This window comes from Microtus ochrogaster, unplaced genomic scaffold, assembly GCF_000317375.1.
Source record: "Microtus ochrogaster isolate Prairie Vole_2 unplaced genomic scaffold, MicOch1.0 UNK90, whole genome shotgun sequence".
NCBI lineage: Eukaryota > Metazoa > Chordata > Mammalia > Rodentia > Cricetidae > Microtus > Microtus ochrogaster.
The window spans coordinates 1,374,415-1,391,740 of NW_004949188.1; the positions used below are offsets into that span (position 1 = coordinate 1,374,415).

The 17,326-nt window shown below is 54.7% G+C and overlaps 1 protein-coding gene across 4 annotated transcripts in view; it reads right to left on the bottom strand.

Annotated features, from left to right (window-relative positions):
* Nfix (nuclear factor I X) overlaps positions 1 to 17,326 on the bottom strand; it is a 65,765-nt gene that overhangs the window by 3,665 nt on the left and 44,774 nt on the right. The window contains exons 2-9 of one of the 4 annotated variants that reach the window (XM_005370947.2): positions 17,117 to 17,179; positions 16,839 to 16,913; positions 16,371 to 16,491; positions 15,436 to 15,572; positions 12,753 to 12,875; positions 10,642 to 10,817; positions 5,362 to 5,509; positions 3,234 to 3,325 (exon numbers count right to left, since the gene is read on the bottom strand). In XM_005370947.2, the coding sequence (XP_005371004.1) occupies positions 3,234 to 3,325; positions 5,362 to 5,509; positions 10,642 to 10,817; positions 12,753 to 12,875; positions 15,436 to 15,572; positions 16,371 to 16,491; positions 16,839 to 16,913; positions 17,117 to 17,179 (935 nt within the window). The remainder of the gene's footprint in view (positions 1 to 3,233; positions 3,326 to 5,361; positions 5,510 to 10,641; positions 10,818 to 12,752; positions 12,876 to 15,435; positions 15,573 to 16,370; positions 16,492 to 16,838; positions 16,914 to 17,116; positions 17,180 to 17,326) is intronic. The other 3 variants (XM_005370948.3, XM_005370949.2, XM_005370950.3) reach the window with 3 other exon arrangements.

Consider the following 17,326-nt stretch of genomic DNA (forward strand, 5'->3'; position numbering starts at 1 on the left):
CTCTCTCTCTCTCTCACACACACACACACACACACACACACACACACACACACACACGCACACTCTACTGGATCCAGGTGTGATAAAAATTGCTAGTAATCCCAATACCCAGGAGGCTGATGCGAGGGGATCAAGTTTGAGGCCAGCCTATATTATGTAGAGGGGTCCTGGCTCAAAACAAAAATAGAAAACCCATCACTACTGTGTTGGGGTGTGGCCTTACCTAGCATGCCTGAAGCCCTGGGTACCAACTCTATTCAAAACCTGAAAACATGAATATTCCAATATTGATCAGCTCACATCAGATCCTGTCCCTGAGGCTCTGGTTTGAAACTGCAGTTAAGTGCCCCTGTGAAATGGGGGTACTAAACACAAGAAACAGCAATGGAGTCCGAGAGGCACAATGTCTTGCTCCTTTAGTTCCAGCATGTAAGTCATGTGACCTGAATTTACTCCCTAAACCTACAGAAAGGTGGAAGGAGAGAACTGACTGAACGAAGCCCATACATGCATGTTACACACACTCATGCGTGTGTATGTACATAAATAAAAATAAAGCTCGAGCTTCAAAGATCCTCTAGAATCTTCTGTGGCAGTGGCGTCCTAGATGTGCTGTCCAGTTAGGTCACTGATACCATGGTTCATAAGATGAATCTGGAATGTGGATTGCGAACTGAGGTGTAGAGACTCAACCCAGGCCATCACGAACGTTAAACAAGTGCTCTTCCATGGAGCTCTCTCTCCAGCCCTACTGTTTTCTCTAATTTATTTCAGTGCACAACACTTCCTGTGGCCAGTGGTGAGGACAATAGCGGGTGCAAAGGATGGACATCTGGAAGTGTGGGTATTGCCACAGCAAAGGGTGCTGCCTGCCAGTGATGCGTGATGCTTACAGGGTGCCCGGCAGGATGTGCACAGGAGGGCTTGCCTCCCTCTGTGGGTTTGCAAGCAGCTACCTAAAGTCTCACTTGTCCCATTTAAAGCCAGGAAGGGCCAGGGAAGCTGAGGTGGAAACCAGATGGAATGTCCTCCCAGAGTGAAGTCAGCCAGAGATCTGCGCTTCTAGCTCTGGTGTTCTCTGGGACCCAAGGGACAGCTAACATGGGCTCTTACACCACTGCTCCAGGCAAGGGAAGCTACCCCTCCTCTGCTTCCATGATAGACACAGGTGGGCGGAGAATACATGGGACATGGGGCCACCATACCAAGGCCCAAACTCTCCCCTGGAAGTTTCTTGTACTACATAGCCTTATAGTCTCAAGAGTGGGGGATCCTCAGAGGATGAAGATTCCGGCTTCAGGCCTAGAATGGGGACTCAATAGTGTCTCCACACAGGCCGCAAGAGCAGGGTCTACAATCAAGCCCAGGCTGCCTTTTCTGTTTAACCCCTCCCTGCTTCTCAAGCCAGGCCCCAAACTGATTAAAACTAAGTAAAAAGCACTATTTAGGGAATGATAAAATTGCTAAAATTTTCTTTTCTTCCCTCATTCTATTGTTCTGTCTCCATCTGGTGCTCCAAGGATCAGCTAAAGTCACTGGTTACTGTGGAAACCAGTCCTGATTGTCCCCCCCCTACAGCCGCCTGCCTGCCCCCAGGCCCAAGGGCTTCTGCTCCAGGGTGTCTAACTCCCCCCCCCCCACACACACACACCTGCCCGATCATGGGTCCTGGATCAGCTAGGATTCACTTCCTCACCTGCCACCGAAGGCAGTGAGGGAGAGAGAGACAAACCGTTTCCCCGAACTTGCCTCAAACTCTGACTTGGCCTCAAAACGTCCAAGTAAAGTGAGCAGAGAAAGTGAAAAAAGCAAAACTGAGAGAGAGGGAAGGGCTCTCAGCAGCAGCAGAGCAAGCGCACTGCACTGTAGAGCAGGGGTAGCAGAGGGGGAGAGGGAGTGAGCAATGGAACCCTGCTCTTGGTGCCAGCCCAGAGCTGGGAGGGGAGGCCCGCCTGCTGTCCCTTCCTCTGGCACCCCCTCCCACCTTCTGCCAGCAGGGCTTTCTCGGCCTCCCTGGCACAGAGCAGAGGGGGCTGGCTCCAGACCCTGCCCAGAGCCATTGTTTTTCTTCTCAACACCCCCAAGTTCAAGTTCATCTGGGTGTTACATCATGTCTGGTTGCTCCTGGAAACCAGACGGGTCAGACGTGACTCTGGGGAAAGGGGGTGGGAGGCTGGAGGGGGTTGAAGTTCCCTTCTCCTCCCCTCCTCACCACTAGGGAGCTCTGAAGTTTGAAGTTTGGCTAAGTTGTGTGTGTGTGTGTGTGTGTGTGTGTGTGTGTGTGTGTGTGTGTGTGTGTTAAAGGAAAAGAAAGAAAGAAAAGACCCTTAAACCACACACAAAACTTCCATCTACCAACTTTCTCTGGACTGGGGCCTCAGCAGAGGCGGGGCAGGAACCAGCAGAGGTAGCCCTGAGGCTCTGAGCAGGGGTGGATTTCCCAGGGCTGAGGAAGCCGGCAAGGAAGTATTTTTATAAAACGTACAAAAAGAAGAATATTTGTGTGCTTTTTCTGAAAGCCCTGGCCCTCTGACGTTGCCCTGGCCTGCCTGAGGTGGGCCTTCCCTGTGTGCCAAGGGCCCTGGGTTCTGCCTGCTATTCTCACCCTCTCTAGACACAGGCACATGAGAGACATCCGTGTGTGCACATGCATTCTCCAGGCAGTCTGGGGCCTCACGCCGGAGGACAAGTTTGGCTTGTCTCCTTTTGGGAAGTGGGGGTGGTGTCAGTGGGGACTCGGGGCTCCAGCAGCCTGACTTTCCTCCTAATGGAACTTATGAGGACTTAGAGGAGGGGCCTCCAGGACGGCAGCCAACCCTGCCCTTGATGCCAGTCTCTGGGCATGCAGCCCACCAGCCGTACTTTGTCCCTCTCCCACCTTCATCCAGCCCACCCAGTGCCAGGGAGACAGGGAAGGCTAAGGCCTCCTTGATCTGACCAGGGTAGGAGATCCAGGAGACAGGGAGCGCTTCAGCCTTCCCTCTTTGCTTTTCCTGGATGGCCCAGAGGTCTCTAGCCTTGGGTTGCCTTTCCCAGGTCCAGGGTTGTCAGAGCTAATTATCCAATTAGCTGATTAGCTAGGGAGCCTGAGGCTGCCTAGGGAGGCTGCTCAGCTGGGCAGTAGCCTGGGCATGCAACTCATAAGGAGCAGCCCTCCCCAGAACCCTGGCTTCTCTCTTCATCCCAAGATGTGCCCCGCTGTCTGCCCTCTCCTGCAGCCAGGCATCTCCTACCTGAGACTGCTGTGGCATGTTCAGAAAGTTGCCGTCCCGGGGTCCGATGCTGACAAACCGGTTGGCAGAGGAGGCGCCTGTCGTTGCGAATGCTGTGGGAGCAGGGGGTGAGGAGAGAGGGAAAGACCAGGTCAGGCTATGAGGGCCCCCCTGGGTACTGCCCCTCTGGGCGGCGGAGGAAGGGAGAGACTAGGTTAGATGTGCTGTAGGGTAAGCTGGCGGCGGGAAGGATGAGTGAGGGCTACAGTGTGGGAGGCCAGCCTGCAGGCCCTTCTGCTCTCTGACCAGGAACGCACACAGACCCTCCTGCCTCAGCCTGTCAAGGCTGGGCTGAGGAAGGGCCGTTGAGGCTGCAGCTGAAGTCCTTTGGGCCTAGTTCTGTCCCCTACTGAGACACAGTTAGCACTGGATTCACCAGCGGAGACCCTAGTGGTTCTACTTTTAGAGGAGTAGTGCAAACATGGGGGCTGGGAAGCCTTGACCAGCCTGTCTGGGCATGGCCGCTCATCCAGGTCACCTCTCAAGCCCCACAGTCTCACTGGGGGCTGTGCCACTTACCACCTTGGGCAGTTCCACTGGTTGACAAGTGGCTCAGGAACTCACAGGGGTCCAGTGGAGACCACGCCAGCAGGAGTGGTCACAAAAGACCCCGTGGCCTGGCTGCCTGGTGTGCACTGTGGCAGAAAGGTCGAGTCCATGCTACTCTCTGCCCATCCGAGCCTCAGGCCAGGTGACAGAGAAAGAGGCCACAGAAAGAGCCCCAAAGCTCAGCCACCTGGGGGGCAGCTGTCCAATGCCCCAGGGGACCAATGATCCCCACAGCCCTGAGCTCTTCTCTTCTGGGGTATTCAGCTGAACCTGACAGGCAGGAAGCAGTCCCCAGAGGAAAATAGAGTTTCACAGTTCACCTGGGACGCTCACTCCTGCTCTATGCCAGACACACCCAGGACATGCTCGCCAGATTCTGTCCCTTCTCCAGAAGTGAGCTCCAACCTGGCTCCCGCCCCCACTCTGCCCACCTCCAGTGACTGTGGTCATGTCTAATGGCATATGCAAATGAGGAGATGACATGGAGAGGGCAGGGAGGGGGAGAGAAGGAGAGACAGAGAGTGCGAACGGACAGGAGTGTTGACATGGGCCACCCTGCCACCCACGGCTGCAGTTCCAGCTCAGACGCCTGCCCACCCCTGTGCCAGCCTGAGACAGCGCGCCGCCCGCCTTCCACCCCTCCTGTCCTTCACGTCGGGTCTAGCTGGGACCTCTCCACTTAGATATTTCTTCTCTTCCCTTTGGCACCATTTGTCATTGGATTAAAGGAAAGAAGGAAGGGAGAGAGAGGGTGGGAGGGAGGGAGGAAGGAAGAAAAAGAAAGATGAAGTAAGTTGGGGCCCAGTGCCCTCCCTTCTCTTTGGAACTTACAACCTGGGAAAGGAATTGAGGGGAAAGAAGGGAAGGGATAGGAGGATGGGAAGAGGGTATAAAAGGAAAAGAAAAAAAAGAGGAACAACAAGAAATCAAATGGGAAACTGAGGGAAGAAGAGATGGGAAAAGCGCCTCCTGCATCTTCAGAGGCCCAAGGGCCAGATGGAGGTGAGGGACAAGGCAAAAAGAGGATGGTGGTGGCGTCACCTTGTGGTTACATTTAATTTTTTTTTTTTTTTTTTTTTTTTTTTTTTTTTTTTTTTTTGGTGTGTGTAAGGGAACAACGAAACAACAACAACAAAAAAAATTGAAAAACAAAACCAAAAAATCAAAAAAAAAAAAACAACAAAAAACAAAAACAAAAGCAGCAATCAGGCATGAAGATGGCATGGCTGTGCCTCCCGCCCCCCCACCCGCGCCAGCACCCCCGGCCCAGTGCCCCACTGCACTCTCCCTCCCGCCCCCCAGGGGGGCCTGGGCCAGGGCCTGGCTGGGAGCAGTGGGCAGGGCTCATGGGGTGCTGGCTGGTGTAACTGAGGCCCAGGAGGCCATGGCCAGGGTTCAACCCTGCTCATCCTTTGGGAGGCTCTGAGGCGCTCTGGGGAGGGGCTTTGTTGGGAGGGGGCGCTCCTCTTTTTGCAGTGGAGACTGTGTAGATGGGCCAGGGATGCTGGGCGCTGTGGTTTCGGTTTCATCGTCCACTTACAAGGTGATGGAGGAGTCAAGGCGGCGCCGTCTGGGGCCGTGCTGGTGGTTTTGGAATCAGGCATAGGAAGGGGCACAGGTCTGGCCACTGGAGGCGGCGGCGGTAGCAAAAATGACCCCGGGACTTTGCCCTGGCCGCTACCGTTGGGCTGCGAACAACATAAATAGAGTGACGCATGAAGGCACATCACACACAGACACACGCTCCCCTGCGCGGCCGGCCACTTGCTCCTGAGAGCGGGAGCTCCCGATGGAAGATGCAGGAGTGGGAGGGAGGGTCCTTTCCTCTGGGCACAGGATGGAGGAGGTGTAAGGCCTCTATTTGGTCTCTTGGGCGTTTCTGTCTCTTTCTTTTTTTTCCTTTCTCTTTATGAAGTAGTGGGAAGGAAGAAGGGGGATGTCCGACGGGTGGTTCATCCTTCCTTCCTTTATTTCTTTTTGAGACGGGGTCTTAATGTGTAGCTCTGGCTGGCTTCAGACTCACCATGTAGACCAGACTGGCCTCAAAAGCACAGAGATCCACCTGTCTCTGCCTCCCAAGGGCTCTGTTTAAAGGCGTGAGCCACCGTACCCAGCTAATTTGTCAATTCTTATGCAAGATGTTCTAGGTACAGAAATGAACCACCCAGCAATGCGCACCACCAGGGCAGTCATGCCCCTGGAAGACCTGTCCTCATGGTGGGAAAGAGAAGCCAGCTCACCTCCAAGGTCCCAAAGGTACACACTCCCTCCATGGGCCTGGCTGGAGCTGGCAGACTACCCACAGGCTTGCCAACATCCACCCCCATGGGCAGCCTGGCCCAGGAGGCCATCAGCACTGAGTCGCTCACCCTCCATTCTATCTCCAGCCGATCCTGTTCTCAGCCTGCTGGCCTTTTCTATAAAGATCAGCCAGTGAGGAAAATACGCCATTGGTGGCTCCAGCTTCTGTGCGGTTCTTCAAGAGTGATTCCCTGGATAATGCATGCCCTCGGGAGCCAAGGACATTCTGCCACCAAGATTCATTCCTTGTCCTTTGTGCCTCAACTTGTATTTCTCCTCCAGGCCTCATGCCTGATGGTGCCTGGGTCAGCTTCAAGGATTCAGAGAAAGTGCGCATGCACCACAGGCTCCCCAGCCACTGGCAGGCGCTGTATCCCTGGAGAGAACTGGAACACGCCTCCTGCTGCGTGGGAGGCAGCCCTCAATGCTGCCTGCAGCTCAGGTGCAGGGAGGCCTGGCCCCAGCTCTTCTTCTCCTACGGAGCAAACTTCAGCCTTTCTGGCCAACTAGGCACAAGTCCTAAGGAGGTCTTTCTCTCTCAGGCTGCCCTCAAACTGGCAATCCTCCTGCCTTGACATCCCGAGTGCTGGAATTATAAGCATACTCCACTCATCTGACCAGTGCTTCTCCGACTATGGGAGGGTAAACCCCGGAATACCACCTGATGTCTCCATCCAGCCATCAATCTGCCCTCACTCATCTCACTTAGTCGATGACAAGGAGACCGCAGGGGTCAGGGCATGGGCTCCCCTCTCTGCTCAGCTCAGGGATCTGGGTGCCCAGCCATAGCCTAGACATTGCATCCATGCTGGGCCTGATCTTCCAACTACTCCCGAGGAACCGTTCTCACCTCAGGGCCATTCTGCTCCCCATCCCAGAAGATGCTGCAACATCCAGAGGTAGTTTTGAGGCCGAGAAGATGCTATTGGCATCAAGTGGGCACCTACAGATCCATATCCTACAGCACACAGACGAAGGCTCTCATCCTCCACTCAGAGCTAACAGCACTGTCTCTGGGAAACTCAGATGCAAAGGAAGCTTGTTCTACCCATTCAACAGCTGAGTACAGTGAGGTTCTGTGCAGGGAAGCGGTTCATCCACAGTTACCTACTACACTGGCCATGCCTGGAGGCAGAGCCCGACCTGTCTGACCCCAGAGCCTTTGACTTGCACCCCAAGTGCAAGTTAGCTCAGATTTCTCACAAATGTTCCAAGGTGCAGTCTCTCCAAGAGGCACTCAAGGTCTCCATCCCCACACCCCATCTTTTCCGCTAGGTATTTTCAATACTGAGCTCAGGCTGAGTGCAGACTTGCTCACCACAGAGTGCCCTGCCTGAAGCTCCTTCCTGCACCCCTCGAGGCCTGGTCTAAAAGCACCGCACACCCACAAGAGGACCAGCCAGATTCTTTGAATCACCCTAGTCTCTAGCTGTCTTATACTTCTTGGACCCTGGGCCCTTTGTCAGGCATGGAAGCAGCTGTCCCCAGGCTCCAGCACACCAGCAGACTTAGGCAGCACTCAAGTCCGACAACCCAAGTGGGCTGTGCCGTCCTTTCTGCTTCAGTTCATCTCCGTCCATCTTTATGTGGGTTCCTGGGATCAAACCTAGGTCATCAGACTGTGGCACTGCCAACTCTCCATGATGGCTGGACATCTGATCCTCCTGCCTCCACCTCCCAAATGCCAGGGTTACAGGCCTGCACAGCCATGAGCAGTTCCTGCTCTGCTCCAGTTACACCTGGCCCAGAGCTCTGGTTTTTCTCCTCACCAGCCTCTATCCCTAAGGACCTGCCCCATCTCACACACTGTTCCTCTGCAGGGTTCCTGCACACCTGAGGCCGATGGTTGAGAAGCATCTGACCAAACAACCTGTGGCTGTCCGGCACTCCTATCTGTGCCCGGACTGGGATCTTCTGTGCTAAGTACCCTTTTAGAGAGCAATTACGTGAGTCTAGGCAGCCTGAGGACCAAAGAGCAAGTTTTCCGGCTCTGCGGGGGTGCCATTGAGAGCCAAGCAGTAGCCTCTCCCCCTCATACCCATGGCCTGTCTGGCTCCCATCCCGTTTTTTCCCTCGGACAGGAAATAGAACAGTCTCATAGATCACAGCCTCATAGTTTCTCTCTGGGCTCTGAGCAGCTAGGACACAGCATGGAGGCCTCTGTCTCCTGCAAGTGTCTAAAAGGACAGCCCCACCTGAATGTGGCTAGTTACAACTTTCTTAATGATACAAGACAAGGTGTTAAAACATCGAAGTCTGTGGCTCTGAGGCAGGGGCCGAAAGGAGTATACACTCTGGCCCAGAGGCAGGGCAAAAACGAGTATACACGCTGGCCCAGCACATCACTTGCCACTTACAGATGGTGCCATTCCTGCCTCCCTGAGTCGAGTCATTACCCCGCTGAGCCAGCACCTTAGCCATGTCCATTTGGCTGTCCCTTTGCTACCCCTCAAATACTGCTAGCCAAAACCATTCCTCCTGCTGAGGGGTATCACTTTAAGTGCTGTCTCCCTGTGATCTTCAAAACAAGTGCCCTAGACTAGGGTGAATGGGTAAAATATTAGGGTGCCTGGGAGCCTTTGGTAATGGTCTGTAATTTTTCCTACATGGCTGAAACGCTGGTCTGTAACCTGGGATTCATGAAGTGCTCAGGAGGGCGCTCCTTCAGGCTCCAGGTTGATTGTTCCTAAAGTGGGGTGCTCTGGCCAGAATTCTAGGAGCAGGAACCAGGGAAACAGTTGGATTCTCAGGCTCCACCTCTGCAGAAACAAGTGGAATCTGAGGCCTCTGGGTCACTCTACATACACTAATCTGAGTACGCGCTTCTGTGACGCTTCTGTGACGGCCAGGAGGAGCCCAGCACAGCCTCTGTTCCCCAATAAAGCAGCCTCTTCTCCAGCATGAGTGCATCTCATGCACTCTGCAGCCCTATGGGCCCCTGCAGCAGGCTTTTCTCTTAGCTGCAGGTCACAGAGGGAGCCCTGAGAGGGTTCCCTACTCCCTGCTGTTAGTTACTCTTAGCAAGGTGTCTACTTACATCTCTGTCTGCAGTCTCATGGAATAAGTACCTGTCTTGAGAAAATAACTCTAAGCAAAGTGAGTGTTCTCTGTTACACATGTTAGGTCACAGATGAAGCTCAGCACCAGCCCTCAGGAGACAGGAGCCAACTGATCGATCCTTCAGTCGCCTGGGATGGCTCTTTGCATTGGCACCTAGGTCCTGCTCATCCGCACTCCAAGCCTGGTGAAAAGGCAAGCTGGTCAGCATCCCTCTGGAGTCTGTTCTATCTCTGAAGTGGTAAACAGGGGTCAGTTCTACTCTTCCGTCCCCCTAAGATATGCAGTGTTTAACCAGGAGGGCCACCAATGTGCTAAGGAGCTGGAGAATCGGCAAGAGAAGCCCTTGTGGGATAAAGTAGGGAAGAGAATGAGGACAGCAGAAGGGTGGGGATGGGGGAGCAAGTCAGAGCAAACAGGACCAGATCCAGGATGGACAGAGAGTCCAGCCCAGTCACACTCCAGAACCGGCAAACACCCGCTCTTCCCAGAGAGAGGGCCGCTGCTGTTTCTCTCGGACTGCCTCTCCCAACCTGATTCTAAGCTCTTTGAACACCCTCCTGCTGACTTCTCACGGCCAGGCTACCCACACTGATTGAGAGAGAGGCTGGGAGTCTTCATGCTGCTGGCCGCAGGGCTCTCCAGAGGTCTGGACCACCATATCCCATCTCATGACCCCTGGAGACTGAGCATGTCCTGCCAGCATCTCTGGCGTGTTATCATCCAGGCCCTGGGGCTGGCTAACAGAAAAGGAATCCACAACCCACAGGGCCCTCTGCCCCACAGCACCGTGGATCTGCAGGGCTCTGCTCTAGAGTCACAGCAGTGCGGGAGCCCTGCCTGAGGTAAGAGTCCTGGCGCAGGATCTTCACACAGGCCTCATGTGGTGCCCACTGAGAGTGGGAGATAGATTTGACGCCCATGACTAGGAAGGAGAAAGTAGTCCTGGCATCAGTTAGGTGGAGGCCAGGCAGGGATGGCTCCCGCAGAGTCCAGGGCAGTCTCCCGCCACAGAGGAGAAACAGCCCAAACGTCAACAGTAATGAGCCAGACAAACTCAAGTCCACAATCTGTCAAATCCTTGACCCTGTAGATTTTAGAAAGGTAGGGGTCCAAGGCCTAGATTGAATGGACCAATTATAGGCTCATTCCTGCTGGGAACCAAGGGTCAATAGAAAGGGCAAGGAGCCCCTGAAGGGAGGGTTGGGCGGCTGCCCACCTCTCCAGTCCCTATCAGACAGACCCTAAGACAATACTCAGACCCAGGCCCCAAGCCCACTAAAATTGCTCACAAGGGAGAGTCTATGGGCTCTTTGCTACTCCAGCTCCATGTATTCTCCTGACTTTTGTCCCTCTTCTCATGAGCCCTTAGACAGATAGACAGAAAGACAATCGGACGAACGGACAACGGACGGACACAGACATATGACGCTATGAGGCCTCCTGTGCCCTCTGGACTCACCTGTCCAGTGGCCTGACCCGAGCCGTCAGAGCACACAAACTGCACAAACTCCTTCAGCGAGTCCTGCCCATGGTGGTGGTGGTAGCGGATGGTTGGGTGTGTAAAATACGGGCTCGACTGCTGGATGATGGACGTGGAGGGGAAGTGGAGGGCTGACGCTGTGGCCCGGGGGCTCCCTGTGTGCACAGAGGCAGGAGAGAGGAAAGGTCGTAAGGTAGCCACATGGGAAAGAAAGATGGGGTGGCGGACGGATTGAGGGTCCCGAGGCAGAATGGGGCAGAAGAAGCACTGTGTCTGGCACAAAAACCCTCAGTCATCTAAATAAAAAAGAAACACTTAAATGCAATAAATAAATTTAAAAAAAAAAAGCACTGGCAGACTACTACCTGAGGGAGGGCCAGCTGCTTGCTACTATAAATAACGCCTGACTGGAGCTGGGGGGTGGTGGTAGTTGAGGCAGGTGGGTAGCGTGCTACAAGTGCAGGGTTGGGTGTTATCAGCTTAAAACTGCCAGGAAGTTGTTTCTCTGGTTTGTTTGTTTGTGTTTGTTTGTTGAGGTGGGGTTTCTTGTAGCTGGACTTGATGACCTTGAGCTTCTGCCCCGACCTGGACAGCAGGCCCGTGTGTGTCTGGCTCCCTTTTATTCTCTCTTGTTTTGGTTGCTCGGTTTTCTTTTGTTTCAGTCCTGAGCACAGAACCCAGGGGTCCACGTTAGTCAAGCTCTCTGCCATATTTTCTGCTTAGACAGAGTCACACAGCCTCCAATCCTTAATCCTCCTGCCTCAGCCTCCTGTATGCTGGGATTTCAGGTGTTGGCCTTATCCTATGTTTTGCAACTGCTTCAGTTTTTTTTTGTTGTTTTTTTGTTTTTTTTTTTTTTTTAGGAATAATGCATTAATATATTACTTATCTTGAGGACTGAGTTTTTAGCATCCTTGACATTTTTTTTCTTGCATCCTTGGCAGACAGCTCATTTGCCCTGCCCTAGATGTGACCCCCCTGAAGGGCAAAGAGCAGGATACCATGGCTCCAGAGACTCCACACGGACAGGCCCTACCTGTGCAGGCTGGGCACCTAGCACATAGACAACTCCACAAGGGTAAGTGGGATCCGCAGGCCTCCTGCACGTGTTGGCCCCAACGCTATGCTGTGCGCTCACAGTTCCCACCCCTGCGCAGGCCTCCTCGCTTCCCCGCATTCTCCCCCTCCCGGCTGTTTCCAATCAGCTCAGTCTTGCTCTCGGTTTCATTAGGGGGCTGAGGAAACTTGGCTTCTCGCTGGAGTTCATAAAAATGGAGTGGAGCCTGCCTCCCTCCTGCTGCCGGCACAAGGCCTGGGCTCCCTGCCCCCCATCTCGTGGCCACCACACCCTGCCCCACTGCTGGCTGCCTCTGGGCTCTAAGCCAGGAGGCCCCAAGGAGGAAGCTGGGAGGTAAACCTCCCTGTTGTGTCCTACAGGAGAGAAGAGAGGAATGGCGGACCAAGGCCGTGTGCAAACAAAAGCCAGGCCTTTGCTGCCAGATGGGTGCTGAGGGAGCAGAGTAGCAAGCAGGGCACAGCCAGGTTCTCTGGAGGAGTGTTCCCACCTGGCCCCACCCTTGGGAAGATTCAGCATCTTCTCAGGGCCTGAGGAGATGTACCCTCAAAGCAACAAGACAGTCCTTTCCATGGCCCATCCCTTTGCTTCTGGGGAGGGCAGGGAAGCCCAGAGTAGGTGCCAGTTTGCCCTAGGACAGACACCAGGAGCCTGGACTGCTGAGCGTGCTCTTTCTAAGCCGCAGAGGAGCAATTTGGCTCAACTACTTGCTGGTAGGGGAGGTGGAGGCTGCATGCAGCTCCCAGTGAGCATGTGCAAAACATGCACCCGACACAGACTTACACAGCCAGAGTTAGCGTGTGCGAGGAAATCTAGGAACCAACCGAGCAGGCAAGCCTGGTTCTCAGAAGTACGTGGCCGGATCCAGGCCACCCCACTGCTGTGCCATGACTCCGCTCAGGGAGCCCAGATCTGTCGCTTAGAGTGAGCCCTGGCCCCTACTGTACCTGGCCAGCTGCCCCTTGCTGTGGCTGCCTCCCGCAGTGTCCCCTGAAGCCCCGCCTCCATCTCTCACCTGGTCTGACTCCAGCAAGCACAGGCAGCGGGTGGTGGGTGAAAGCCATGCGTGGGGAACTGCCCTGAGAGGAGAGGGCGCTGCAGAAGTCCAGCTTTCCTGACTTCTTTAGAGAAGCAGGGCCTACGGGGAGGAAGCAGCAACACGCAGGTTTAGCTGGCTGGGGTGGGAAGCCAGCAAAGCAGCCCGCTCCTTCTCTCCCCAGCAGCCCTTCCTCCACCTCGGGCCCTGCTCTGCTCCTTCTGTGGCCTGACCTCAGGGGTGCGATCTGGCTATGGTTGCTTCTGAAACAGGAAAACGAGGCCCCTGGTGACACGGAGGCGTATGCTGGGCAAGCGTGGCAAGGAAGGCATCCTGCTCCCTGGCAGCTGGTACAGGAGTACAGTGGGTGCAAGGCCAGCATCTAGCAAGGGATGCATGAGGAGCCCACAGGAGCTAGGTGGTGAGCCAGGGGTGGTAGACAATGAAGGGGGCCAGAGGGACAAGTGTGGGACCTGGGACAAGGTGACCGAGTCCTAGTATACTCTAGCCTGAAGAGGAAGAGAAGGGAAAGGGAAAGCAGAGTTAGAGGCTCCAGAGGATGCAACATCCACCATGAGAACAAAGACAGGGGCCGGAGAGCTGGGAGGATCCTGGGGACGAGTCGGAGGTCAAGAACTGCCCAGGCTCAGAGAGTGGGGTTCTTCTCTGCCCTGGTGCCAAAGGCAAAGGTGGCATCCAGCCAGAGACAGGGGCACAAAAAAAAAAAAAGACCCTGTTTGGGCTCTGCCTCTAAAGAGTCAGAGACTGCAAGCCAGTGCCATCCCTGTGCAGTATGTACAGCATCCAAGTAACAGGTTGGCAAGCAGGGTTTCCAGGGGCACATTCTTTTGGTATCTCTCTGTCCTGGGTTGAGCTTTGACGCCATGTCCAGGCTAACCAGGCAAGGTGGAGGTGAGGCAGATCTTGAGCTGCCATCTTTGAGGGAAAAATCTCGTAGGTTGTGATGGGAATGAGGAGCTGCAGAGCAGAAAACCAGAGCTTCAACCACGGTGGGGGGGGAGCTCCCAGCGACCAGCAAAGGTGTTATCTGGCAGCAGCTGTGTGCCACCTGATAGCTGGCATGGTGAGGAGGGGGGAGTGCCCCACCAGCTGTGCACAGCTGTTCCTGCTGCTGCACAGCGCCTACCCAGCTGTTCCCATCCTGCAGCTGGGCTGCTTAATTGGCGATTTGTCTCAGCCCAGGGAAACAACGACAAGTTGGGGGGTAAGGGATCCTGGGGGCACAGTGCACAACAGGGCTGCCGGAAGCAACAGAAATGGCAGGCGGTACAGCAGACAGAGAGCAGAGGCTGCAGAAGCCTGGCGAGGAGGGTCCTGAGAACGCGGACAGTCACTGGCAATCAGCAGGTCATCAAGATACCCTAGCAGCAATCCCTGTAGATGTCACCTGCCCAAGGCCAGGTGTGGCTGGGGTCTGAGATGTGGCAGTCTCCAGTTTCCCAACTCCCTCTTTATCAGCGGGGAACCTCCAGAGAATCCCCTGGGGGGGGGGTCACAATGATCCAAGCCCTGGCTGTCACGGGGAGGCGGGGACCTCCAGGTCATGCTGGGGTGCCTTTCCACGAAGCTCTAGAGAGGATCAAGTCCATTCCCTCAGCCCAAGCCCAGGAGGTAAGCTTTGCTGTCTTTGCATGGGAACCAGAGTCAATGCCAGGGTTTGCCCTGGCTCCCTCAGCCGGGTCTCTCTCTGCCAGACAGGTTGCCATCAGATCAGACCCTGGTTCAAACAATGAAACCCAGTCCTTAGCCCTATCCAGAGTGTCCCCAGCTCCACTTAGAGCAGGCAAATTCTCTGCACACTGCGCAAAAGCAGGTCCCAAGGCCTCAAGGACATCCACAGTTTCTGGTGTGCACACAGTATTCCCTCTGGGCTTCTAGGCTGCCCACACTAGTAACCTGCATTGGAGCAGCCCATGGCTGGACTCAACAGGAAGTCAAGGCAGTGAGGACTGGGAAGGTCTGGGCTGCTTCCTTCAGAATCTCTGCTCTCTGCTAGCTTCCCGAGACAGCTCTGCCCTTTCACTCTCAATTCTGAGCGTCTTTGTAAAGCTGGGCCCCAAGGCAGGGCTAGCCACCTCAAATCTGTCTTCCTGAGGGCATCTGGCAATGTCTGGGGACATTTATAGTTGTCCAAATAGGGTGGCCGGATGCGGTGATGCAGCCTGCAATCCCAACACCCTGGAGGTGGGGACGGGGCAGTCAGCATTTGAGGCCAGCCTGGCTATCACACAGCTAGGCCCTGTCTCGAAACAGAAACAACCCACTGAAGAAAGGGTAGATGCTGGCTGCTGGCATCTAGTGGTGGAGTCGGGAAGGCTGCTGAGCACCTGATACCAGGGCAGCCCATGCCTCAGAGAGCCAGAGGCCTCAAATACAACCCTGGGCCCAGGTGGGGAACCACAAGGCTGGGCAGGTCTCTAGAGGCAAGGGGTCTATGAAAAAGAGGCCGTGCCTTAAATAAATGGCACTATAGACTTGATAACCCTCTGCTCTGCCCACTATGCCTACAAGCTAGCTCTCACCCCACTCCCCTCCTTCGGCATGGCCTGCCACCCTCAGGACTGAGAGTCTGTAAGTGCCACCTGACAAAAGAGAGCCTACGGAAGCCCAGGCTGCTATGTCGCGACGATCACCGCCATACCTGCATCCACGTCATTGGGCCATCCACTAGACTGGCTGCTGCCAGCTGCTGGGGAGCGGCCTGTCCCAGGATAGAACACATCATCAACCGGACTCTCCATCTCGCTGTCATCGATGGACTTGGGGCGTTTGGTGGTGCTGAGGAGGAAGAGAGCCAAGTGGGCCAAAGTCCAAGGAGAGTCCAAGTAGCCACCAGGACGAGGCTCAGGTTCTGTATGCTGGGGAGTGGCAGCCCACAGAAGCACTCCAGTTCCTGGGGTAGAACACCTTCAGATCTGCTCTCCCTCGGGTTACTAGAGGGCCCACCAGAGAACTGGCAAAACTGTCATCTGCCTTCTATGCCCCAGCCACTGTTTCCTATCAGCTGTGCCATGAACCTTAGTCACAAGAGTATTGTAGGCCAACCGTGGGAGCCCACATCTGTAACCCTACCAATCAGAAGGGTTTGCAAAACTCAGGAGATTTGCAGTCAATTCCAGACCAGCTGAGTGAACTTGTCTCAAAAAATCAAAAATAAATAAATAGTAGAAAATATTCTAATGCAAGATTAAAAACAAACAAACAGCAAACACTTGAGAGATGGGTCAGCATTAAGAGCGGTCCCCACTCCCCTAAAAGGGTCCAAAAGACTTCTAGTCTCTAAAGTCCTTGGTGGGGATCATCCTGACAACTTGTCCCAGTCTGAGAGGGAGGTTGCCTGGAGTCTCCTCCCACCAGCTTTGTCTGGGCTCAAATGCCATCTCTACAAGACAGGCCTTCTCTGAGCCTCACTTCCAGGCAGAGCCATGCCTTGTTGTGGGCTATGTCCCATGAAGAAGCGCTCCATGGATGGCTGAGCATGGTGACACGTGGTGGAAGTACTCCAGGCCAGATGAAGAGCTGCTGCAGCCATAGGGAGGTGGTCAGGAAGGTGAGGAGGTCACTGTCCTGGCTTACCTGGTGGAAGGAGGGGAGGTGATGGACCGCCGTCCCAGGGTCACTTGGTTTATGTTGTAGTAACTGGGGCTCTCCAGGTCTGCCAGTGAGAAGTTGGGCCCTGATGCGGTTGCAACAGGAGCTGGGAAGGACAGAGAGATTGGTGAGGCAGGAATACGGTGTTGTAGACCCTAGGGGCCAGTTAGATTGCCATGAACCATTTCCCAGAAGCCCAGGAAGACCTCACTGTAATGTCTATACTGCTGGGAAGACCCCTTTTCCTGGGTAGGCTGTAAGGGAAGCGCCATTGGTTGTGGGTCGTCCCTGCCGCCCCCCCCCCCCCACAGCAGAGGTTAGACAACTGCTTCTCCCATCTCAGGGTCAAACGGGCAGAGAGTTCCTAAGATGTCACCAACATAACCCTGTGAAATCTGAAAACCCCCTCTGTGCCTGAGTCCTGGTCCCTGGCCCTGACAGGACACGACTTACTCTGTGACACTCTCACCAGCTCTGTCACATTCCAGACCCCGGAAGTCACAAAGCAGTCCTGGAAACTTAAGTGCCCTGAAGAAAGAAAATGGCTGGTGAGTGGAGCTGGAGCGGGACGAAATGCTGATCCATTTCCCCCAAGTTCTTCCCTGCTTGACTCCATCCCTCAGGTGTCCCCCAAAAGGGGCAAACACCAGGGGAAGCCTCCCTCCTTGGATGACAGCCCAAGTTACTGGATAGCTGAGTGAAGGGGAAGGAGAATGGGGCGGGGCACTGACCGTTGGGCAGTGGTTTGATGTCCGCATCTCCTTGCTGGTTTGAACTATCTGATTGTCCGGATTCTGCAGAGAAACAAGAGGGGGAAATAATCAGGAGCAAAGTTTCAAATAACCACTAGCCCAGCACCCAGTCTCCAGCCTTGGACACCCATCCCAGACAACAGACCCCTTCACTCAGGCTCCAGGGCTAGCCTTGGACACCCATCCCAG